The sequence below is a fragment of the Neovison vison genome, chromosome 8 (assembly GCF_020171115.1).
Source record: "Neovison vison isolate M4711 chromosome 8, ASM_NN_V1, whole genome shotgun sequence".
NCBI classification, from domain to species: domain Eukaryota; kingdom Metazoa; phylum Chordata; class Mammalia; order Carnivora; family Mustelidae; genus Neogale; species Neogale vison.
Window position 1 is genome coordinate 89935995 of NC_058098.1, and position 26260 is coordinate 89962254.

General features: G+C 43.0%; 1 protein-coding gene across 2 annotated transcripts; it reads left to right on the forward strand.

Annotated features, from left to right (window-relative positions):
- Positions 1-26260, forward strand: PLEK (pleckstrin). 2 transcript variants are annotated; one of them, XM_044262456.1, is made up of 9 exons: positions 1-148; positions 9906-10061; positions 10311-10492; positions 12162-12253; positions 15306-15490; positions 17111-17215; positions 22249-22332; positions 23198-23267; positions 24569-26260. In XM_044262456.1, exons 1-9 carry the CDS (start codon positions 107-109, stop codon positions 24706-24708), a joined length of 1056 nt encoding a protein of 351 aa, XP_044118391.1. In that variant the 5' UTR covers positions 1-106; the 3' UTR covers positions 24709-26260. The 2 variants fall into 2 exon arrangements, with proteins under 2 accessions (XP_044118391.1, XP_044118392.1); XM_044262457.1 differs by having other exon boundaries at positions 24572-26260.

Consider the following 26260-nt stretch of genomic DNA (forward strand, 5'->3'; position numbering starts at 1 on the left):
CTCACTCTAGAAAAGCAGCCCACAAGTGCCTCAGCTCTCAGAGGAGGCTGGGCTTCTAACAAGACTTGTCTCACGGTGGACTTGGCTGTCTGATTGTCCAGCCAACATGGAACCAAAACGGATCAGAGAGGGCTACCTTGTGAAGAGGGTAAGCAGAAGTACCACCTACAAGGGTATCACTGAAGATAGGGTTGGGGAGGATTGGTGCCCAGCTTTGGACTCTCTACCCATTCTCTTTAAGAATGTTTTATGCTGAACCTATTGGGGTGACCCAGGAGAGCACGACAGCCTGTAGAGTGTTGGGAGGGAAGCCAGCACACATTCCATTGCGTTCTGTTTCTTAAAGGTAATCTAGTTCAGCTCAGGCATCAACACAGCTTGATCTTCTGGGACTGATTCGGAAGGTGGGGACCTCAGCAAAATCTAAATCATGATTTAGAGCATTTTTGTTGCTAGCCATGTGTGTTTATTATGCTAGAAGACTCACACTCTTCTGCTGTAGAGGTTACTCAATGAGATTATTCCTTATTTCTCCTCTTATTATTTATTTATTGAGGAGAGGAAAAAGAAAAGGATTAAATGGAAGCTGATATGACACAGTAACTGTATCTTATTTCTTGAGTCATCTAAAAATGCATGAAAAACCTTATCTTTTTCTTAAATTGGGCTCAAATCTCTTCATTCACTATTCTGAGTGAATTTGTATAATGTACTGCTAAGGTAATAATTTTAAAGATTAGGGAATGGGGATGCAAGCTTACTCAAAAATGCTTAGTCTCACTTGTATGATCAAAAAATTGAATTTTCTTAGCATTGCTTGTTTTTCCCCTAATGCTGGGTGTATGTCATATCATCGTGTGAATTCACACACAGGGCTGCTTGGCATCCTGTGGACAACACCTCTGTGAACAGATATTCTCACAATGAGCCATGTGAGCTCAGCTTGTCAGAATTGAACTGAATTCAGGACATTCGTTCAGATGCCCAGCTTTCAACTGAATGAGCTCCTAATGTCACTGTTTTAGGTCATCTGTTGGCTTAACATTTTGGCCTAAAATGTTCTACTTATGAGGGGATTAAGCAGCACACATTGTTGCCTGATTCTGTTTTGGTTTAAAGCTGGAAGGGGAGTGCACCTGGCTGGCTCAGTTGGTTGGGTGTCTGCCTTTGGCTCTGGTCATGATCTTGGGGTCCTGGGATCAAGTCTTAAGTCAGGGTCACTGCTCAGTGGGGAGCCTGATTCTCCCTCTCCCTCTGCCTCTGCCTCTCCTCCAGCTTGTGCTTTCTCTGTCTCTCTCAAATAAACAAATAAATCTTGAAAAATAAATTGAAGCTAGAAGGGACTTTAGACCACCTGGCCTCATTCTCCCATTTCCAGGAGAAGAAACTGAGACCAGGAAGCTGGGTGACTGCCCAAGGTCACATGGCTGTGACAGTTGACACCAGAAACCCACTTGCTGGCTTTGGTTTCTGACTCATGGTGCTGAACTCTGTCCAATACACCAAGATTTTCTTAGAGTCAGTGTAATGTGGGTTAGGGTTTGTAAAGTATTTGTGGCAGCGAGAGTTGTAAGTGGGTGCTGGAGAATAAAGGAGCCCACAGCTCATTTGCTCTTTAGCTAGCATAGCATCATTAGCTATTTTAAAACATGCTTTGAAAAAGATGCACATATACACACACACAGGTGTATGCGGATTCTTTGCAATAGATACCAACATTCTCTTTAAATGTTGAGTAATCATTAATGGTGGCATTTCTTTCCTGATTGCTTGGGCTAGTATCTGGAGAAGAGCAAGTGAATGGAAACATTGTGCTGTGAAAATTGCTGTTGTTTAGTTTGTGTGTTCACATTTTAAACTCCATAAATGATAAAAAAAATATATAAGACTAAGTGAGATAAGTGAGGCTGCCCCACTAGAAAATGGTGAAGAACGAGTTAGGTTTGTCAAGCTTACAGATTTATATTAATAGTTTCTAATCAGTGTGAGTAATTCTCTCAGATTATGGCTTATAAAATCCAATTTAGAAAATGTACCTAGAAAAAAAAGCATAGTGAAATTTCATATTGATATTTCCACAATTTCCATCTTCCTAATTCTCATGTCTATAATTTATAATGAAATGTAATGTAACATTAATGTAATTTTTACATTTTTCTCTGGAAACTTTTGAACAATCTTTGTTGTAATGTGTTAAGACCCTCTAATTTATCATTTTGAAGAAATGTCTGATTCAGAAATATTCCCTTCGTTGGGAACTACACCTGAAGCAGAATTTCCCAGTAATGTTTTTAGACACTAAGTTTCTTCCAGTTACCTCATATATATGGATTAAAAACTGTATATGTCAGGAATCTGGCACACAGTAGGTGCTATATATGTGGCAATGATTATTTATATCAGTATTGACATATACTTCAGTAGATAAGGGTCTTTTTCTAGAAGCTAGCACGGATATATGTACTGATGCCTGGGTTGGTTGTCAACTTAATAGTGAAGAAAGGACCATGGAAATCTTTCTGTGGAAAGGCTGTTAGATGCTTTGATTATAGTTGTTGATGTTAGAGCATGACAAGCAATGAATCTCCCTTCATTTACTTTTTTTTCTTATGCAGTTTAAGATACTTGGATAGTGATAAAGAGTATCTTTTTCCCTGTCTTGTCTTGTGAAATAACTTTATTGGAGATAAGATGTTTTGGGTGGCAAAATACAATATTAGAAATGCTGGTGGAAGGATTTTGTCAAGCCAGAAGTCTTGGGGTCAACAGTCAATGGCATCGACTATGAAATGTTCCTGCTTTTCTTCAGTGCAAGATAACTATACACAGTCTACAATTCTGGTTTCCTGCTTTGCCTCCTGCCTAAGGTCTTTAAATAGAAATGATGGTTAGAAAAGGAGGGAAAATACATGATTCTGTCACTTTGCAATATTTCATCTTAATAAGACCTAGATTTCCTTGCCCCCGGGTCTTGTCATTTTTTACTTTAAGGGAAAAAAAAAGAACCCTTTGAGCTGACCATATAGCCGTTAACGACCATGATCTCATTCAATCCTAATCATCCTCTGTGATAGTATCCTTATCCCCATCTTACAGATGAGAAAGCTGAGGCTTGGAGAGATTGTGTGACTTGCCCACAATTAAACCGCTGCTAAGAGGATGACCTGAGATTCAGATCCAGGCTTCCTAACAACAAACCCCACCATCTCATCGATCCACGTTGCATTCTAAAAGGCAGGCTTACCCAAGCCAGCAAAAGGGAGGTTAGACAAACTTACCAGAGCTAGAGTGGGGCCTGGGCATATTGCACTGGGGGCAGAGTGGGGTTAGTAATCTCAACCTCCCTTTTTCTCTGATGAGGAGTTGATTCCACCCAATAAACCTGGACATCTTTTGAATGTTCTTGAAACCATACTAATAATCCGGGTATGTTTATAATCAATCATAACTTTAAAAAGAAAGAGAGAGAGAGAGAGAGAGGAGCAGTTTCCATGCAATGAATAAGCTACACTCCACTAAGTCATGTTGCAAACCAATGTCATTCCTAGTGGTTTCTGGGCAAACTGCTGTTGACAGATGGACAAACAACCAGCAGGCACTTGGCGCAGCAGGGCAGATCCCAAGAGTGACTTCGGGCTTGGGGTGGCCTGTGAGGCTGGGTGAAAGCTCAGGAGTTGGGGTGGTGGGAAAGGAAGGATGGGGGTGTTTGGGCAGGAGAGAGAAGGACTGCAGAAAACTGAGTTGGAAGGAAGAAAGCTGAGGGTGTGAAAGAACAGGAGAGTCAGGAGTCCCAGCCCAGGAATTCTTTCGCACAGCAACCTTGTTTGTCTTCCGGATCCGCTACCACAAAATAAATCCCAGCAATTTGCATTTGTTGATTTGTCACCATTTGTAATAGCTAACCCAGGTGGTCCTTATCCTGCAGCAAAGACAGATGGAAGCATTGAATGTGTTAAGACATTTGATATTTATAACAATGCCACAAAGTGGGTGCAACTATTATCCTTACTTTTCAGAAGAGGAAACTGAGGTACAAGAGAGGCAAAGGGCCTCCTTGCCCAAGGTCACACAGCTATTAAGTAGCAGAGCTATTCTGCAACTCAGCAGTGTGGCCTCAAGGTCATGAGCCATGCGTGTGTTACTTGTGGCCCTCATGGGCTCATTTTGCAGTGATTTTCTTCTCCGGAGCTCTGTTGCTGCGATGACGGGTGGTGCCCAGGACAACCTTCACACTATTGCCTATAAACTGAAATCTTACCTGTCTATGTGGTTACTATTTTTTGAGTACCTCCCCTAAGCTAGCCTCTGTGCTAAGCCCTTTAGCTTAAATATGTATCTCCCTTAAATATAGTATCGCATTTAATCTTTGCAACAATGGGAAGTAGGTGTTTAATTACTTTCATTTTACAGGTGAGGAGACAAAAGCATTTGGAAAAATTAAATAACTTGGCTAAGGCCACACAGCCTGGAAGAAGCAAAGTTGAGATTTGAATGTGAAGCCCTGAGACTCCAGAAATCATTCTGTTGAACACTTGGTGCCATTCTTGTATTGCTCACCTCATGTTTTTATTGAGAAATTGTCCAATTTAGGAGGGTTTACTTACGTAAAAAAATATGCTCCTGAACAGATTAGTTTCCTTGCCTTGGAAGAATTTAGATAGGTACAAACGGACCATTTATCTGGTACAAAATCAACATGTTATACAAGTGATTTCACAGATCAGACTGGAATTAGATGATACAATTGATGAGGTAGCAGAAATCAGGACTTTAATACAACAGCAACTTAAAATGACACGTCCCATGCGTCTGGAAGGATAGATGATACTTACTCACAGTTCTGTTTTAGTTGGATACATAGTTTGGCTCATAATAGGATTGCCTTTGAATTCCAGCGAAGCCACAACATATGAAAAGAGAAGTCTGAGGGGAAGGGGAAGGAAGTTAAAGGAGGTGTCTGCACTCTGTGGGAGGTGTCTGGGAGGGGTTCGCAACACCAAATTCAAATGGCCCCAACCCGCAGCAGTGAGTGGTGGCTGCTTTCCACGAAGCTATACAAAGCATGCTTCACTTTCTGTGTTGGTCAAGGTCCTTCCCCCTCCTCCCCCACTTAGGGTGGGGACAGACAGCCTCTTGGTCAATTTTCTACCCCAACCCCCAGGCCAGGGTCTGAAGCACAGGAGCTTTTTTACCATAATGTGTTGAATGAATGTGTCTCGAAGAAAGAAATTTGCCAGAAATAGACCCAAGAAATCAGGGCCCCATATTATAGTAACTTTTAAAGTATTAGAAAACATTTCCAGTGGAGGATTCAGTTTTAGATGATCGTGTTAAATGTTTTTAACATGTGTTTGTTTTTAGCTTGTAGGTGACACCCAAGATTTGGCAGGGCATTGTAAATAGAAGACTCAAGGACAGAACAGACAATAGGTTTTTTTGGAATAGTGTGTAGAACCTGAGGGTTGAAAGGCATATTGAATACTTAAATAAGTATTTCATTGACCTTTCCCATCTGTGGCTTATATTTCTTTTACCAATTCACTAACAAGCATGCTGGAATACCTCTTATGATGGGGAACTCACTAATTTAAATTTCTCCTTTAAGTTATGCAGCAAACTGTTTTTTTTTTTTTTTTTCCTTCCCCTGAAACCTCTACCTGTTAGGCCTCCAAACAGTCTATGATAATGTTTCACACCTTTGAAGACAGTCTTCATCTGCTCTGCCTGTCCCCTTTTGGGCCCAAACCTTGCTTCTTCCCCCAATAATTCTCCAAGAGAGAGATGCCAGCTTGTCACGCTCTTTTGAACAGGCCCCGATTAGCTGCAGCTTTGAGATTTCCTGAACTCAGGATCATTCTCCAGGTACACTTATAAGTGCAGAATAACAGGGAATAAGGAGTATTTATTGGGTGCTTATTATGTTCTAGATATTCCCCTACGCAATTTACATGGACTATTTTGTTTAATATCCCAATAACGCTAAGAAATAGATAGTAGCATTATTCCCATTAGCCAGATGTAGAAACTGAGGTTTAAAAACTTGCTCAAGGGGCGCCTGGGTGGCTCAGTGGGTTAAGCCTTTGCCTTCAGCTCAGGTCATGATCCCAGGGTCCTGGGATCGAGCCCCGCATTGGGTTCTCTGCTCAGCGGGGAGCCTGCTTCCTCCTCTCTCTCTCTGCCTGCCTCTCTGCCTACTGCCTACTAATGATCTCTCTCTCTGTCAAATAAATAAATAAAATCTTAAAAAAAAAATAAAAATAAAAACTTGCTCAAGATCACATTACTAGAATGTAGTGGAGCTGGGATTTGAGCCTGGGCTATTCAGCTCCAGATCCAGTCACCTACTGGTTATACTCCATTTAAACTTAGAATATTACTTTCATCATCACTTTAGATCCTATGCTTCTATTTATAGAGCCTAAAATGACTTGGATTTTTTTGACAGCCCACATCAAACTGCTGACTCACAGAGCTCCTTTTTTTTTTTTTTTTACATGCCCCTTTCCCCACATCTTCACCAATACATTTTATAACTCTTTTGAAAAATTTTATCTATTTGACAAACAGAGATCACAAGTAGGCAGAGAGACAGGCAGAGAGAGAGCAGGGGGAAGTAGGTTCCCTGCTGAGCAGACAGCCTGATGCGGGGCTCGATCCCAGGACTCTGGGATCATGACCAGAGCTGAAGGCAGAGGCTTTAACCCACTGAGCCACCCAGGCACCCCCCCCTTTTTTTTTAAAGTATAAAAGTATAATTTTTATATGGCCAAATATCTTGTCCTTTAAGATTTCTTCCTTTGGTGTCATGTATTGTCAGACTCTTGTGCACAAAACTACACCAGTCTCAGGATGATAAACATTTTTATTTAGATTCTGGAATTGCTCACAGTTATATAAGAACAGTAATGAAGATGGCATCTGAGGGAAAATGGAAAGAGCATAAAATTGAGAATCAGACCTGGATTCAGATCACAGTCCACATGGATTGAGCAGATGAACTAGGCCCAGTCACTTCACTGGGCCTCTATGTTCTTACCTGTATGATGAGTGTTGGTAGATGATCCTAAATGCCTTTCTGGCACGGGCGCTCCAGGATCACACTCCCAGGTGTGCTACTGAATGGGCACCAGGAAGCTTGGGGACAGAAGGGGTAAATAGGGGGTGGCCAGGGAGAAGTGCTGTCAGGTTACTCCAGCGAGCAGCGGCAGAAATAGCTGAGGGGAGACAGGGCTCACACAGTTTCGCCACCCTAACCTAACTCACCACTACCAAGCCTGGAAGACAAGTTTCGACTTTATAAATGGTCAGATTTCTTTTGTTTTGTGGAACTTCGGCCTCCTCGCTGTGCAGGAGCCTGAATCCCAGGGGACAAGATCTCCTCTGAGGGACCTGCCTGACCCAGTCCCTAACGCTACTATGCTTGAATTAGGGAAACCCAATGGCTCTGGAGTAGCTTTGTTTTAATCGTCAAAGAAGGAATGCTGTGCAGGCGGACCTCTCCCAGTTTCTCTCGGTTCCAAGGTCAAAAGCTCTGAGTGACGATGGCCATGATAAGTCTTTGCTAGGCTTGAGGTAGGATATAAAATTCCGGACTTGAAAGGCACTTTTGCAGTCATCTAGTCCAACTTCTTACTCCTACTTCTGTGAATATGTCTTTGATTATTTTTAGTTACTTTGTTTTTTTATTAAGACGTACGTACCATATTTTTCTAAAATTACATCCCAAATTTTAATATATAGTAGTGTCACGGGTTGTTCATGTATTTATTAATTTTGCCCAATTACTTCAAAAAATTCCAAGCCCACAGAGAAATAGGAAAAATAGCACATTGCCTAGATTTATCAACTGTTAACACAGGGGTGCATTTGCTTTCTGTCTCTTTACCTCTATATCTCTATATATAGACACACCACACACACACACACACACACACACACATATACACACACACACTCACTCACTCACTCATATTTTTATGCTAAAGTCTTTGAGAATAAGTTGCAGACATCATGCTACCTCACACCTAAGTACTTCAACATGTATCTCCTAAGAATTAGGACATTCTACACCGTTTCCAAACTGGATGGACCATTTTGCACTCCTGTCAGCCATGTATGGGGGTTCCAGTTAACATCCTTGCCAAATCTTGCTTATCTTAATCTTTTTAATTTTAGATACTTTCGTGGATGTGTAGAGGTATCTCATTTGGTTTTAATCTGCATTTTCCTGGTGAAAAATGATTTTGGATACCTCAGAGGCTTTTTGGATATCCTCTTTAATAAGAAGTCTCGTTCGGGTTTTTGCCCATTTAAAATAGATTGTGTTTTTCTTACTGATTTGCAGGAGCTCTTTATATTCTGAATAGGAGTTTCTCTCAGATAGATGTAAAACAGAGAAGTATTATGATTTCATGTGTTGGCATGGGGTCTGACATTGCCTACTTTTTACAAAGATTTTTTTAAAAAATTTATTCATTTGAGAGAGATTCAGACAGAGCAGGGGGGAGAAGCAGAGGCAGAGAGAGAAGCAGACTCCTCGCTGAGCTGGGAGCCCAACATGGGATTGATCCCAGGACCTGGAGATCATGACCTGGCTGACCCAACCCAGGCCACCCCGACCCTGCCACTGACATTGCCTATTTTTTAAACAGGGAAATAATCCAGTGGTAATACGAATAGTTCTTCTGCCTGTGCAGAAAAGAGATAGTGTGTTCTAATTTAAAATTACTTTTTCAGTAACTAAAACAAAGGAAACACTTGGACAAGCAAAACGATTAGTCCTGCAAGTATTTATCTTCATGGCATAAATAGTCTTCCTTTTGGGCAACTGGACCTTTATATAGAAGCTCTTTGTATTTTAAGATAAGCAGCAGGATCTGCTGGGAACTGGATGATAATCCTGTTTTGTGGTAGTCATGACAAGGTGACATCATGGGTTCAAAGATGAGAAGCAAAGAACCTCTTCCTTTTCCAAAGTCCTCCCAAAATATAGAGAAGAAAGAGACCTACTTGATGTAGTCAGAACAGTTAATTGATTGCTCCAAGTGTGGTTGGCATTAATCCCAACTGAAAACATTCTAAGTAAGGATTTTCCTCATTCACTCTGTCTTTATAGGGCACTTTGCAAGTGATTTTCATACAGCTTCTCCATGCTCATACATAAGGCCGATCTCTGAGTTTCTTCTTGATGTTTGTATTCAGATAAAATCTGATTAGGCCAAAGGACGGGAATAACTGCAGCTACCATGCCACCACTTACTGCTTCCACGCCCTTGGTCAAAACAGCTATTCGACTATGACACTTTTCCAGTGAGTCTGGTCTCAGACATCAGCTACTATTCAGTCTGAATTGGCACTTGAGATCTATTTGCAATCCCTAAGGGGAATGAACACAGTGGGCGGAGTTGGAGCAGAAAAGAAGCTGCAGAGAGCCAGACCGAACTGTCCAAGAAAGAGAATAGAGAGCCATACCATATTCCTTTGATAATGGCCCATGGGAAGCTCAAGACCTGCTTATGGCTGTGTATACATTTTATCTTAAAAATTTTTTTCTTTTTAAATTTCCATCTGAATGGCCATCCTCTTCTCTCCTGAGGGCTGCTTTCCTACCAGCCTGGTCACACCAGCCTGCATCCACACTGGCTAAAGCTAGGCTGTTTATCAAGTTATACACCATCTATAGAACAGTTTTAGAAGGGGCGCCTGGGTGGCTCAGTGGGTTAAAGCCGCTGCCTTCGGCTCAGGTCATGAACCCAGGGTCCTGGGATCGAGCCCTGCATTGGGCTCTCTGCTCAGCTCCTCTCTCACTCTGCCTGCCTCTCTACCTACTCCAAAAAAAAAAAAAAAAAAAAAAAAGAACAGTTTTAGAAGACATTGTTGCACAGCTCCTTTTGTTGTCATTACAGGGAAGTATGTTCAACACCTGGAAACCTATGTGGGTTGTACTATTAGAAGATGGAATCGAATTCTATAAGAAGAAAAGTGACAACAGCCCCAAAGGAATGATTCCCCTGAAAGGAAGCACACTGACTAGCCCTTGTCAAGACTTTGGCAAAAGGATGGTGAGTCAACATCACTAGCCACGGTAGACACCCTGTCACGCACTGACCTTTAAGCATACGCACAGCCTACCATGTGAATGGTGCTCCCTGGGTCTGTCCTTCTCACCACCACCCACACTCCAACCCCGGGCATTTGGGTTTCCGTTGGCCAAGGACTTCCAGAATGGGGTTGGCTGAACTGCTGTGCTTCATAAGGGACTGAGCCCTTTGAAAGGGATCATTCCTAATGGGATATGTTTTGATTTTTAGTTTGTGTTTAAGATCACTACGACCAAACAGCAGGACCACTTCTTCCAGGCAGCCTTCCTGGAGGAGAGAGATGCCTGGGTTCGGGACATCAAGAAAGCCATTAAATGCATTGAAGGAGGTCAAAAGTTTGCAAGGAAATCCACCAGGAGGTCCATTCGATTGCCAGAAACTGTTGACTTAGGGTAATTTTCCATGTTTGCTTCCCTCCACCCCTTCCACAACACACCCATGCCCCCACCTCCCCATTATGGAAATCTCACAACAGATCCTGTTGCATGGCTTGCTTTGGTCACCTCTGAAGGCTGTAACCACTATTCCAAGTTGATACAGTCTGAAGCAGTGATTGTAACCTCTCCAAGACCTAGCAGCTGAGGAGAGGAGGCTAATGGAGTATAAACTCCCTCATTTTGGGTAACCTTGGCAGAGGGGGAGTGAGAGAGAGAGAGAGAGAGAGAGGATGCATAATTGTATTGATGAAGTGGCCATAATAGCTTAGTCTTGAAAGTAAAGTTCACAATTTCTAGATAGGTAGGAAAAGGCAGGGACTATGTGTCAAAGCAGGTAAGGTTTCAAGTTCAAGTTCATGCACTTACACAGCCAACAAGAGCCAGTCAAGGCGAACACCCATTCTGGGCAGAAGCCCGTGAGGTCCTGACTCGGTTTAATGGTCTTATATGTTGGCTGATTTGGAATTGCAAGTGGTAGTTGCAATTTAGGTAATGTAGCCTAAAGGTTTTCAGAGACTCACAGGTAAATTCAGTGCCTGCCAGGGGTTAGGAAGAGGGTTTCTTCCTTCCTGCATGTTTTACATCTCCTACCACATGAGCCTGTTTCCTTAGAGTCTCTTCACTCCTTGCTAGTTTTGTTTTTATGTTGAACATATCCTGAAACAGGAGCCCTGCCTGGAGGAATTCCATGTTAACATGTCCAACAATTAACATGTCCAGCAAGGACTCTGTTTACAAAATGGGGAGGGGTTCTGGGATGGGAGTGAAGAAACCCCTTCTGCAAGTCCAACACAGGTCTTAATCACAAGACATAGCATAGGGATTTAAACAAATAAAATATATCATAGGGATTTAATAAAGTTTGCACTTTGAGCTAGAGGACAATAAGCACTTCCCCTCATCAAGAAAGCTTTTTGGTAAAGACCCAAGAGGCAGTGCCCCGTTCAGATGTAGCTGCTGGGAGGCGTTGTCAGGTAACCATGTTTCTGGCCACAGCTGTCAGTGCTAAGTGGGAATGATGCCTGTGCTCCTTGGACCTACGGGATCCATGAAAGTGGCCTTCTATTTTGAAGTCTGCAATTTCTCTGATAAGGCTATCTTTAATTTATTACCTCGAGTATAAAAATGAGAACTTGCCATCTCTCATAATTTTTAGAATAAGAAAAAAGCTTAGTCAAAACATTCACTTTCCTGGAGACCATTATCAACAACAGATGGTCTCTTGAAAGACACTGAAAGAACTGAGACATGAGGACCGAGGGCAATCAAACACCTAGAATGTATATGGACAATTGGCTCTGAAAACCTCTCATCTTGGCACCTAACTGGGATAATTCTCTACCTCGGGCACTAGGAATTAAATCACCAAAGAGCTTAATGAATGTAAGAGACTTAAAATATCTTCCTGTGTATTTTGGTCACTGTTGTAAGTCACGGAGTCACCCAAATATGAACCCAACCCCTTACTTATGATCCCCCCATTGGAGAGGCTAGGCTCAGGAACTACCTGAGTATGGGGGAAGCCTGTGGTCATGGTCAGCCTCTCCAAGATGGCGACCCCCAGAGAGGACTCACCACTCTGAAAGGCTCCTCAATCACCTGTCTGTTTTTTATCTCTGCACAGTGCCTTGTACCTGTCCATGAAAGATACAGAGAAAGGAATAAAAGAACTGAATCTAGAGAAGGACAAGAAGATTTTTAATCACTGCTTCACAGGTAAAAGGCCTTGCAAGTCTGAAATGGGGTACCTGAGGAAGGCAATACGTATTTCTCACTCAGCCTTGTGTGTGGGAGTGGGTGTGAAGCCTGGTGGGTGATAGATGAACATGAGACTTGAACTTCCTCAGATAGATGAACATGAGACTTGAACTTCCTCAGGGTAGAAACCAAAAGAGAGGTGGAAAAGAACTCTGTTGTTCAAGCTAAAATTTTTGAGTTCAAGCTAACTCTGACTCGCTCCCACACCCCAAATAATTGACATTATGTTGAAATAGACACTGAATTGAACAAGATAATAAACAGGAATCAAGGCACACAATGTAATATTTAAGTGGCAATACTAGAGATGCCTGAGGCTACACAGGGTCAGGTACTAAGTGGCAAGAATTTAGGTAGATGGCATAGACATTAAAACATGTTCTTTGGAGCCAGACTGCCTTAGTTCAAATCCTGGCTCAGCCACTCACTTGGCGTAAAACCTTAGACCGATAACTTAGCCTCCCTGGGCTTCACTTCCCTTGTCTATAAAATGGGGTAATCATAGTGCATCTACTTTATAGGTCTGCTAAACAAATAATGTGTTTAGGACAGTGCCTGGTCACACTAAATACTATATGGTGTTAAGAGGTCACATGTCTGCACAGACAATTCTGAGTTCAGAAAAGAGAAAGAACTCAGGGGTTTGTTGGGATGAACAGAAGTATGAGCCTAAATTTTACACAAAGAGATGGTTGCATTTCATTTGGTAAGGACAAAGTTATGGGGCAGAGATATCCAGAATACACATCCAGAAGAAGACCAGGTTTGGTAGAACTCATGGTTCACTGGGGGGCTAAATGGGACTTGCAGTTTGGGACCAGGTTGTTAGAAGCCAGGCATGCCTTACTTATGACAGAAAAGATCAAGAGAGGAAAACTCTGAGAAGATAGAATAGACGTAGAATCTGAGGGGATGTGCAATCAACAGATAATTCATGAAAATGGTTCAGGTCCAAGTCAGGAAGGTGGAGGTGTGATCTGCAGGAGGATAGTGTACCCCATGGAAATCAGCCTCAGAGAGTTAAGGTTACACCCTAATAGCACCAGAAAAGTCAGGGCTGAAATTTGGGATCAAGATACCAAGTTGTGGACAGTGGTAAGGGAAACTGACAAGAGCAAGGCAGGGCCCTAACTGGAGCAGGAATGATGTCACTAAGACAGACCCTCTAGCAAAGGAAGGGAATAAGGAAGAGGTTCTGAAATAGAGGTTCTGGGCACAAGGTCCAAGCCATACTTATTCCCTGTGTAATGTGTTACTGAGTCCCAGAGTATAGGACTAGAACTTCCAAAGTCCTGTCCACCAAAGGTCAGGGTAGGTTCTAGAAATTTCCGTGGAGTCAAGTTTTCATGTGGGAGCCTGGTGGTTTCAGTGGAGAAACAAGACTATGGAAGAGACTGGGACTCAGGCACTGCTGACAAATAAGGAAAATCTTGAATGTTGGGTGTTAGGGAGATGGAAATTTTCTTTCCAGGTTTCAGCATGCCTGAATGAGCAAATATGAACTCTAGAGTTAGAACACTTGAGTAAAGGGCCATTACTGGTATGACTCAGGCCTAAGGCCATTTAAACTCTCTAGGCCTTAATTTCCTCATTCTTAAGTGGGGTCTATAACTACTGCCTTAACTCTTTCATAGGATTGCTATGAGGATTAAGAGCAGAAAGGCAGTATTTATTAGTTTATCCTTCAACAAAGAAAAGTCAGTAAAAAACCTTTCATATATGAAATTCATGGAAGGCTTACTAACCAACTCCTGTTTCAAAGATAGTATATGCTATTACTCTTGTTTTGATGACCCAGAACTTTGTTGCCAGTTACACTGATGCCCTGGTTGGGTACATTTGTACAGAATATGCCATTTTTATTTATTTATTTTTTTTAAGATTTTATCTATTCATTTCACAGAGAGACCACAAGTAGGCAGAGAGGCAGGCAGAGAGGGGAGAAGCAGGCCTCCTGCCGAGCAGAGAGCCCGACGCGGGGCTCGATCCCAGGACCCTGAGATCATGACCTGAGCCTAAGGCCCACTGAGCCACCCAGGCGCCCCCAGAATATGCCATTTTTAACATAAAGCTTCCCTGTAGCCTGCTAATAATCCAATTGCTGGGTCCAATTTCCTTTTATCCTTTGCAGTCCTCGCTTGAGGCAGAAGTTTGGTGAGCTGTCTTTTCAAGGTCACTACTAGACCCTGCAAGTGACATGATCAAGTTTTAATTTAGGACCATGTGTGTCTGATCATGTTCTCTTCTGCTAAAAACTTGTCACTGGTTCTTCATCGCCGAATTTCTTAATATGCCATCAAAGTGCTCCCACTCACCTTGTGCCGTCCTTTCTCTTGTTTTGTCTTCTTTTCACCAGCTCTTTCCTCCGCCCCCCAAAAGGGACTGCTTCATGTCTGTGTAGCTCTGTTCCCACGCTGCTGCTCCCTCAGCCTGTGCTGGTTGCCTGTTTCACGTGCTTGGCAAACATTTACTCATATTTTAAGCCTGAGCCCTGTGCTACTTCCTCTATGAATCTTTTCCCAGCTGTGCACACCAGTCCCCCTACCCTGCCACTCCTTTCCACACCTTGCAGATTTGACCCTGTAGCTCCATGGCACTGCACTGACCCATGGCAGATGGCTTGTTACAATCCTTAAGTATGTCCCATCTCTTCCTTTCAGTTCATCCGATGGAGCATGCCCAGTATCCATCACTGCGCTTTGCACCTAGTAGACGCTCAATAAGTGTCTGTTCATTAATGGAGTAAATGAGGGAATTAGTAAGACCTATTTCTTTGATGCATGCACTGCTCCTGAAGGAGTATGTCGATGCTTTTAAAAACCTTCTACGAGGTGCCTTTTGTTTCCAAATATTTATCCCACTGATCTCATCTTTCCTTCTTGGAATAACAGGGAACACGGGACAAGTCAGACCCGGGGGTCCTCTGGAACTTTTCAGGGGTGACTGTCAGTGGCTTGTTCTTTGGTACTATGGTAAGGAGCACTGACCTCCTTCTGATGATCCCATCCAGGGAACTGTGTCATCGACTGGCTGGTGTCCAATAACTCTGTTCGGAATCGCCAGGAAGGCCTCATGATTGCCTCCTCGCTGCTGGGCGAAGGGTACCTGCAGCCCGCGGGAGAACTGTCCAAGAATGCAGCAGACGGCATCTCTGAAAACCCTTTCCTGGATAACCCTGATGCCTTCTACTACTTTGTAAGTGAGAAATGCTACCCATTCATTCGTCCTGTAGTGGGCGCTGCCCCGAGCAGATTCTATGTTGATTTTAATTTATATTGGAATGGGCTAAGCACAGGGCCAGCCCTGTGGAGAGTAGTGAGGCGTCTCCGACTTGTCTTCCTCCGCAGTGCCTGCTATATCCAGTGAATCAGTTAGAGAAAAATGTTGTTTACTTGAATACTATTTTTTTTTAGTTTTTTAAAATAAATTTATTTGTTTATTTAAAAATTTATTTATTTAAAAAAAATATTTGACAGACAGAGATCACAAGTAGGCAGAGAGGCAGGCAGAGAGAGAGGGGGAAGCAGGCTCCCTGCTGAGCAGAGAGCCCGATGTGGGGCTCGATTCCAGGACCCTGAGGTTATGACCTAAGCTAAAGGCAGAGGCTTAACCCACTGAACCACCCAGGCGCTCCTACTTGATCCTTTTTTTTTTTTTAATTGACTTTTAAAACTGTATTCTTATTCTAAGAAATAATTCATTTATAAAAAGTTATTGGGCCCTAGTACAGTCCAGGCCCTCTCCTGGACAAAGGAGATGCAACAGTGAAAAAAAAATAAGGGGGGGGGGCAAAATTGTGGCCCTCAGGGAGCTTTTTTTTTAGAGGGAGCTCTATGAAATCACAATGTACTAGTTGTATTTTCCCGAATGTGTATTACAATACACTACTAACACAGAATGTGTTCACCCACGTCCTCTCCCGAGTCATCTTGTTTATCTCGCATGTATGCTTACCCCAGATTGGGAAACACTACATTGCACAAAGGACCTAATCTTGCACCATATGAGAAAGCCAGGAACTGTGGGTTTCTAGGGGGATTTTGGCAGTTTTGTTCCAATTTGGGGTCTGAGTGCAAAAGTTAGGAAGCTACTTGAGAGAACCACCTTCTTACAAAAATGAAGTGAATATCCCCGAGAGAGTTTCATTTCACTTTGGGGGAAGTTCCACTGTCAGTTTCTGTTTTTTTTTTTTTCTTCCAGACCTTCAATCTGGTTTTTATAGCCATTTAAATGTGGGATTCTAAAAATACCCCCCAGAGTGGGCTCTTCTTCCTCTATATGATTCATTAGTTACGTATAGTTGAGCGAGTCCCAGTTCCCTCTTGACCTTAGAGCATGAGGCTGAATGGCCCATCATGCTCTTGGCCTTCTCAAAGTAGAAGGCGCTAAGTAGCAAAGCTCCTAATGGAAATTGTGTCATGCAGTGTCTTATAAATGAGCCAACTCTGCTTTCAAGGACGTGACCTTGAGGGGCCAAGAGAAAGAAGACTTTGAGCAAGCAAGAAATGTGCTGAGCGAGACTTAGAGTACAGCTTGGGGAACCCAAGAAAATGAAAGGTTATTGACAAGGTGACACTTGAGTGGAGATGAGGGAGAACATCTAGCAGCAGGAAACAAGCAGCTAGAGACAAGAAATGGGGAGGGAGATGTGCTCACCAAGGAAGACCTTTAAAGTTTAGGTTGGGGTATGAACCACAGTAGAAAGGAGAAAAGGAGCCTACTCCAGGGGCTGGAAGGGAGAGAGAGAAAGGGAAAGGTACAAGTAGCCATCTGCCTTAGACCAGTAAACAGACTTGCTGTCTGGTTTCCCAACAGCCAGACAGTGGGTTCTTCTGTGAAGAGAATTCCAGTGATGATGATGTGATACTGAAAGAAGAATTCAGAGGGGTCATTATCAAGCAGGGATGTTTACTGAAGCAGGTGAGTGGTTCCCACTGTCCCTTTCTTGTCTTTTTCCTCTTACCAGATTCTTTTAACTTCTGTATTACCAAATGGTATTTGTTCTGTTTGTCCAATACTCAATGAGAGAATGAACCCCGCAGAGGGAAAGACAAAAAAAGCCAAGGAGATGATCAAAGTGGCATTAGGACAGGACGACTGGGGCAGGTAGAGTACAAGATACACCTTGAAATCTGGACATTCTTCTTTTATTAATAACGTGGGGGAAAAGAGATGTTTCAAGAAAAATACTGACCTTTTCATGAGCTGGGAGAAATCCATTGGCAAAAAGGAGCCATCCAGAGGACAGAGAGGTTTCATGGGAAAAGTACCTCCCCTTTAGGGAACAGGAAAAGCCTATCCCTCTTTTTTTGCAAAGTGACCTGGAAACAGGAGCAAGCCACACTCAGCAGAGGATCATGTACGACTGAAAGTCATATTCCAGACTGTGGGTAGGACATGGGTTTAGAGGACAGGTCTCCACAGGCACAGGCCACTGTCAGTCTGGGAGGCAGTGGCTGGGGTGGACTGAAGAGTTCTAGCTGTTTACCAGAGGCTAAGGCACAGGATGTCAAGAGATAAGAGAATGCAAGGACTGGGGCTAGGTGGGGAAGCCGGGGCTGGCACCTGGTAGAGGAGAAAGCAGCAGGAAGACGTGGGAATATTCAGGGTAAGGAAACTGATAGTAGCACATGGTATCATAGAAACCAAAGCTGTGTTCTAAAGCTAGGGTTTTACCTTCCCGGCTGTGTGGTGAGCTGTCTTAAAGGCACTGCTTAGTATATAAAGGATGGGACTGAGATTTAGCTTACCTCATAAAAGGGCTCCAACTTGCAGGGTGAAGAGGAAAGAACCAAAGCTGAGCCTATAGTCATATTTATTTATTTATTTATTTATTTATTTATTTTAAAATTTGATTTTATTTATTTATTTGACAGAGAGAGCTCACAAGTAGGCAGAGAGAGGGGGAAGCAGGCTCCCTGCTAAGCAGAGAGCCTGATGCGGGGCTCGATCCCAGGACCCTGGGATCATGACCTGAGCTGAAGGCAGAGGATGAACCCACCGAGCCACCCAGGTGTCCCTATAGTCATATTTAAAAAGAACTTTGGACTAGCTGAGATGAGATATACACACAGATTTTGAGTTTCACTGGGGAAAGTGGGGCATTCATGTGAAAAACTGATCTTAACATCAGGTTTTGAGAAAACAGGCTCCTAAGAGATACTACAGCAAAGACGTAGAAAGAATTAATTCACAGATGATTCTAACAACTTTTATGACAGAGCGATCACCAACCAGATTGAAGCCAAGTATAGGAGCGGGGCTAGTCTTTGATAGGGAAGGTTCTGGCAGTTTTCTGTTTTGCCCATTGCCAGCTTGCTCTGGTTCTGCCCTGTGTTCCTGGCTCTTTGATTATAGGGGCTGGAAGGTGGATGTTCAGATAAGAGGAACTTGGGAAGGAATTTCATTACTTCTTTATGTTGTTGATTCTGTCTAATTCTATCTTGTTATTAGTTGTGACTTTTCTTGACTTAGTTGATCTGACAAGTGTTAGTTTAGAGTGGAGCCCTGAAAAAAATAAACACGAAGGTTGAACTGGAGTTGCCCAGACATGGACTGAAGTCATGTCTGGGCAAAGCATTCCCAGTGGGTGTCCTGGATGGTCAAAAAATTGGCTGAGGTTATCATTATTAGGTTATGAGGTCATCAACATTAGCTAAGGCAAATAAGTGGTTTTCTGATCTAACAGATCCTCTAAGGATCTGTTAAAATTGCACCCCACTCCAATTAAATCAGTCTCTGAATTTTACAGCTCTGCAAGTGATTCTGATGTGTAGCCAAGGCTGAGAAAAACAGAGCTGGCCTTTTTCTTTTTCTTCTTTCTTTTTTTTTTTCCCCCTAAGATTTTGTTTATTTATTTGACAGAGAGAGAGAGAAAAATCACAAGTAGGCAGACAGGCAGGCCGGTGGGGGGGGGTGCGGGGAAGCAGATACCCTCCCTAGCAGAGAACCCAATGTGGGGCTCGATCCCAGGACCCTGAGATCATGACTGAGCTGAAGGCAGAGGCTTAACCACCGGAGCCACCCAGGCGCCCCTGGCTTTTTTCTTAAAAGCAAATTTCTCCTATTATCAAAATACCACTATTTAAATAGTCATCCATCTTAGCCTCCTTTTAACATAAAGAAAACAGAAATCTATGTGTACTTAGGAACGTTGTTCACTTACAATATTCTTTCCTCCAATTTTTGAGGGAGGGAGAGGGAAGAGAAACTTCTCCTATTCTGATTGATGGCTTCCCTTTAATGTTTCCAACCTTAGTTGTTTATAACCTGGTTCATATCAGAATCACCCGAGGGAATTAGCAAAAATTTCTTCAAGTGTCACAAAGCTAAACCATTCTCTGTCAGCTGCTGGCATTTAGCCAGGGTTAATGTGAGTAGAGGCTTATCATGAAAAAGGATACCTGTGTCCCACACCTCACAGGCAGGAAGAAGCTGTGTCCACCTGGAGATCAGTCCTCCCCTATTCTTCCCACTTCTCCCATCCCAGAGAAATAATTCTGCTTGGGGATGCAGCAAGTTTGAGGATGAATGATTGTGAATTATATTCAAGATAATCCCTTGAATATAATTCATTCTGTTTTGACAATGAATAAAATATCTAATTTTTCTACCATGTGTAAGCTTTTTGTTGAGGAGGGACAATATATTATATGTGTTTTTCTCATATCTGTTGCACAGTTCAGCATCCTTAGTCCACAATAGATAATAAAACTTTGTAGATCAGATGAAATTGAATATAAGTAACTGGCAGATCGGCAACAAATCCAGGCATGCACACATTCCTTAAAATCCCCCAGGGAATACTCATTACATGAAGGATGGCCAGACACCCATTTAAGAACACTAAACTTCTCAACGTATCACATTCTAATGTCAGTGAGGGCTTAAAGGCAATAGGTAGCTGGCTAGGGTTGACTGATTTCACATCCTCCTCTTAGCTTCCTCCTCCACAATTCATAAGAACTTGTTATTCACCCAGTGGTTGCATGAGAGGTCCTGCGATGTGTGTCCCCAGGTCAGGAGGAAATGGTGTAGGGCAGAAACTTGAGTATTCTCAACTAGTGGGCAACATTAGCTAAGGCAAAGAGCAAGAATTCATAAAAAGAATTTAGAAATTGATGCTTTGCAAAAGCTATTTTAGATAAGATATCCAGATAAAAATATTCTCTGTTCTCCCTTATGACTATAGGGTTCCTGGCTTTCATCTTTCAGGCAAGTAAAAGCCTCTTTGGAGATGAGCTCCTTGACCAAATGCTTGGCCAAATAACTTAGAGCCATTCTTGAAAGCTCTCTTTAAACTCCTTTAACTTGACATTATGAAGAAGGCACTGTTTGCTAAAACCATAAATGTTTCACTGTTTTCTACATGAGCACAATGAAAAATATTGGAAAATGTATATATGTGCCTGTCAATATTTGGTGCTTTAGAATTAACAAATACTATGATTTATATTGGCAAGTTGGAACTATATATCTTCTAATGTAATATATATATATATATATATATAGATATCTATATATATATATCTATTTTTGTTACTAGAGAGTGATAGTTTAGTGATTTGAACTTTCCATGGGAAATGTCATTTACCATGACATTTTAAAAAATTCTTACAAGCTAATTGAAGAAACTGGGTAATTCAAGGCAATCACAAACAGATACAAAGCAGTTTCTGGGGCAAGATTCTCTATACCAGGCACAGGGCCAGGGATTGGAGGAACAAAGTTTAAACAAGACACAAATCCTGCCTTCCAACCTTACAGTCTGAATGACATCATTCTGTTGTGAAAGCCCAAGTCCTATCCTCTTCCATCGTATCTGACAGTGCCAATTCCTTCCCATTTCCATTGCTGCTACCTGATATTAGTTCCTAGTAATTCTATGAGTGGATTGTTGAAATCATGTCCTAATGACCTCCTTTTTATCTTATTTTCTTTCCCCTGGATGATCAGTCCATCCTATATATGGTCACCACATTCATCTTCCTAAAACATGATTGTGATCTTTTCCCAAAAACTCACTCTGAAGCTATCAGCAATGATCCTCACCTTATATTTGAAGTCTCTTTCCACTCTCCCAAATTTTCCTCTGCTGTTGCTCATGAACTCTGTGTTTTAGCCAGACTGGTCTTAGTCACCAATGTCTGCGTACGCCTGGTATGTTCCCACTGCTCTCTTTTGTTGTCAAGTCTTCCTATCCACCTCTTTCTCACCCATCTGACTCCTGTGTATCCTCTGTGGGTAAGTCAAGATCTTTATGAGTCTCTCTTCGACATCCCAAACCCGCAATTGCATATCCCACATATAATTCCCCTGAAATCCATTATCCGTAATAATTACTTGATTTGATAATTACTATCTTATATTTCCACGTAGGTTATAAACTCTTTGAAGACTAGGGCTATGTGTTAATCTCTTTATATCCCCATGTTACTCAATAACGTACAATGTATGTGCCTTGTATATAGTACCATCTTGTATAATAGTAGAGCTGGAAGATAATCTTGGAAATAAGTAATCCATGGGGCATCTGGGTGGTTTAGTCAGTTATATGCCTGACTCTTGGTTTCCGCTCAAGTCATGATCTTTGGGTCCTGGGATTCAAACGTGTGTTGAGCCCCAAGTGGAGTTCTGTGCTCAACATGGAGTCTGCTTGTCCCTCTCCCTCTGCTCCTCCTCCTGCCTGTGCTCTCTCTCTCTCTCTCATAAAGAAATAAAATCTTTATAAACAGATAGAAATAATTAATCCATAATATCATAACATCTAAATTATTCACTGGCCCTAGTGCTGTCTCCCTGACAAAGACCTGGGTTGGGTCCTGGCTCTCTTGGAGATAATAGTTTATCTTCTTCTTTTTTCAATTCAACAAAGACTCATTAGGTAGATACTATGTGTACAGAGTGATGCCAAGAACTCACCGTTCCTCTTATTATGTTGATCCTGGATACAGGGGCACAGGAGGAAAAACTGGAAAGTGAGGAAGTTCGTTCTGAGAGAAGACCCTGCGTACCTGCACTACTACGACCCCGCTGGGGTGAGAGCCTGGGGCCCCCAAACCCATAGCGCTCGGAGCCTCCGCTGCTCTCTGGGCCTCCTGTTCTCCTTTCCGCCTGGTTTCTTTCCCCGTTTTCTCTTCACCCCCACCCCCACTCCTTTTCCTCCTGCCCTCCTGTCCCTCTTCCTGTCTCCTCTCACTGTGAAGATGTGAAGTCCTAGGCCTTGAGACCAGCATAAGCTCAGGGATGAAAGAAAATATCACTCTATTGTCATTTACTTGGTCAACTCAACGTAGTTTTTGTTTGTTTGTTTGTCCTGATCTGATAGTTTCAGAGCAATTCAACCAGTCCGATTCATTGTTCTTGGCTTAATATCTTAAAATCACACAAAAAAGTGATAATCCCTCCTCTGGGCCAATTCAGATGAGAGCATCGGGGAAGTCCAGCCATGTGGGCTGTGGCTATTCAGAAGGGGCTTTTTCTTTAATAAAAAGAGCCAACCCTGCAGTATGCAGATAACTCTGTCCGGGCTGGGTGCTTAGCTTCCACTTGCAGCTCTGGGCTCTTTGATTCCGTCCTTCGAGGGTCATGGTCCTGTGTCAGTAGCGGGGGAGCAAAGAGCTCCAGAAACATGCACCGGTTCTCTCATGGGGTGTGGTGAGGCAGTGTTTCCCCCTGCCCTGGCACTGTACTCCAGAACGGGAGCCCAGATTGACACGTGTCTCCTTGTCCAACCTCCTGGAGTAAAGTGGGGGGGGGGGGCGGATGCTCTGGAAGGGGTTTTCTTCTGTCTCCTTCGGGTGTCCTACTCCATAGCAGAGAGAGTTCGTGGGGCTTTTGTGCCAACGGAATAAGGTATATTCATTTATTGGGAGCATCATTAAGGACTCCTCCCTTCTCCAGGGGGAAGATCCTCTGGGAGCAATCCACTTGAGAGGCTGTGTGGTGACTTCCGTGGAGAGCAGCTCAGATGGTAAGAATGAATTTTTGTTGGAGAGAGGTGTGTCTGCTCAGGCTTCCTTCTCACACCTGGGCGTCCAGGGCCAACAGCTATTGGTCACTTAATCAGTCAGCAGCCTAAGCAGGAATGAATTTCTGCCTCAACATCTGGGAGATGCCAAGAATTATTTTCTCCCAGATGCTGCCCTGGTTCTTTGGGCTTTGGAGAGGAAGAGTGGCTTTCTAGATGCCTCAAATAAATCCTGGAGTGATGCTGAGAAGAAAACCTTCCCCTCGGAACTGGCTTAAATGGAGAGACTTGTTAGCTCCTGAGGCCTGTCATTGAGCCATGACTTTCCTTAAAGGGGACCTTTGTCATATCCAGACCAGAAAATCTTCCACAGCCAATGGAACATTTGTGCAGTGAGTGGAAAATGCTCCTGGCTGATAGTTACGTCTGTGCTAGTCTTGGGTGAATCACCTAATGAATTTGGGCCTTAGCGCCTCGTCTGGAATGAGGGGTCACACCAGTGACCTCTGTGTCCCAGGTCACAAGTCGATGATGTGTTGCATGGAATGACCATACAGGTGTATGCCAACTTCACAGGAGCCGGAATAAGGGCTCCCAGGGGAGAGGTGGTTTAGACAGCCCAGCCCTGGATTTGCCATGTCATTTTGAGTTTATGGATTATAGAGGCTGATGGGGAAAAGCTACAGCTGCAAAAACTAGGTTTTTACTACTCCTTGATCTGCTCACCCTCCTCTCCCCATAGAATGATGATGTTTTATTTGATGTCAATGTTTTAAGTCTCACTATTGGCCAGTTTACTATTTTTTGCTCTTTCGGCAGAGACTGTAACTTAGCCTGTGCAAAAACAAGTCCAGGCTATAGTGGTGGTAATGGAAGTAGGTTTTTGGTTTTGTTTTTCATTTTAATATATTAGAGCCAGCTCTTGGTTCATATTATGAGCAGAGGAAAAGTACTCAGTAAGCACTATTAGAGGTACTCATTAGACACAATTGGTGTGCAAAAGTGAGAAATCTAGTTTGCTTGTAAACTATAAAAGAAAACGTTTGTGCCTAAGTATTTTGCTTATTTCTTAAGCATACACACTCAAACACATGCACAGAATCATATATGTACTTATCGATATAAATACTATATATATAATTATACAATAAATATATATGATCATACAATGATGGTAAGTTTGAAAACCACATATTCAATTTTCTTAGAATACTAAAAAACTTAAAATTACACTCCTTGCAAAAGGAAGGCGAATCGGGTGGTCTTTCCGGAGCACATGCGCTGTCATTCACTTTCTTTTTCAGCAGTCAGGAAGAGTGAAGAAGAGAACCTCTTTGAGATCATCACTGCTGACGAAGTTCACTATTTTTTGCAAGCGGCCACCCCCAAGGAGCGCACTGAGTGGATCAAAGCCATCCAGGTGGCCTCCCGGACTGGGAAGTAAAAACATTTCTGCCGCTTGTCGTCCCTCTCCGAAGGGAACCCCACAGAGAAGCTCGGTCCAGGACCTGTCCACTTCTGGTGACACGTCAATGAGAAAGGGCCCAGGGTTGGGAAGTTTTCGTCTGCAGAGGTTCTGAATGTAACTAACCACACGCTGCGTCCTGTTCACCTGCACCGACCACACTGCTCACTGAAGCCTCTCTGTTTCCCCCCAAGCCGATGTAACAAGCTGTGTGGCCTGGCTTCTCTGCTTAATCTCTCCAGGCCTGAGCTTCAGAACCCAAAGCCCTGTGATTCTAATACCGGTGGAAGTGAAAATGTCTCTAGTCGCCCAGTAAGTAGTAGGTGTCATTGCTGGGCTCCATCTTGGCCTTCGGAGCCCGACGCATTCTTCCCTTTAAATCTGTTCCCAGTCTGTACTAAGGGGGCTAGGTGTAAACCTCTTGTTCTCATCTGCCACCTTCTCTTGCTCTTGGCCATTAGATCATGTATCATGAAGGAGAGCTTTTTTCTTCCTTCCTCACTCTGACCAGAAACTTCCTGAAAGCGAGTGCCCCAGTGGCAGCTTTTGGATTGAAGCCTTCCATCACTTACGACAGCCTGGAAAGTTCTATCTTCTGGGAAAATGACCCAAGGAAGCCAGGTGTAGCCGAGGATCTTCTCTGTGCCCTGAAGCTACCCATAGCAGGCATTTTTCACTCCCCTTTGGGGCTGATCTGAGATGCGCGTTATCTTTGCCCCTTTCCGGAGCATTTCTCTACCATTGATTATAATTAGGAGGGGGAACTCCAAATCTTTGAGCTTCTGTTTCGATTGAATATTTGCAGGAAAAAGTGGTCAGATGGGTTCCCTCCATGGGTGAAGGGCCCAGGGGGCTGGCAGGCTGATGTATAGCCCCCAGTTCCAGAGGCTACAGGGGCTGAGCTGAAGGCTGGCAGACTGGTTGATGGGCTTAGACAAAGCACTGAGAAGTCTTAGGTCTAGACGGAACTCACGGAGGTGGCCATCCACACTGTAGCGCCTTCAGTTCCCCAGTCAACAATACTCTGGTTGTCCTTGAGCTCTAGGCACAAGCTGTAGCTAGCTGTTCCTGCTTGGCCTCTGCAGGGCCCTGTGAACCCATTACCAATCAGAGTGATCTGAGCTAGATTCAAATTGGGTGCCTGATTTCAACTTCTGACCCTGTCCACCAACTAGTGATTCTAACCCCTAAATTGAGAAAAACCTCAGGTATGCCTGTCAAGGCACATTTTCCAATTTCAGATTTCTGACTTTCAGGCTCCAGTGAGTAAAGGAGAGCAGAAAATTCTTCCTGATTTTGTCACCTTCTCTCTTTCCCTCCCCCAATTGCACATAATATCCTTGAAGCTATTCCTACTCCCAGATTGTTTTCTCAGTGGCCTAGGGGCAAAATATTACCTTTTCTCTAATTATTTTTGTAAGCTGTCTTCTTAGAGCATGCACATTAGTTTTTTCTACATTCAGTGTTACAAGTATTTATTAATATGGAGTCAACTTTATGTTTTGAAATAAACATGACCATGTTTAGCGTT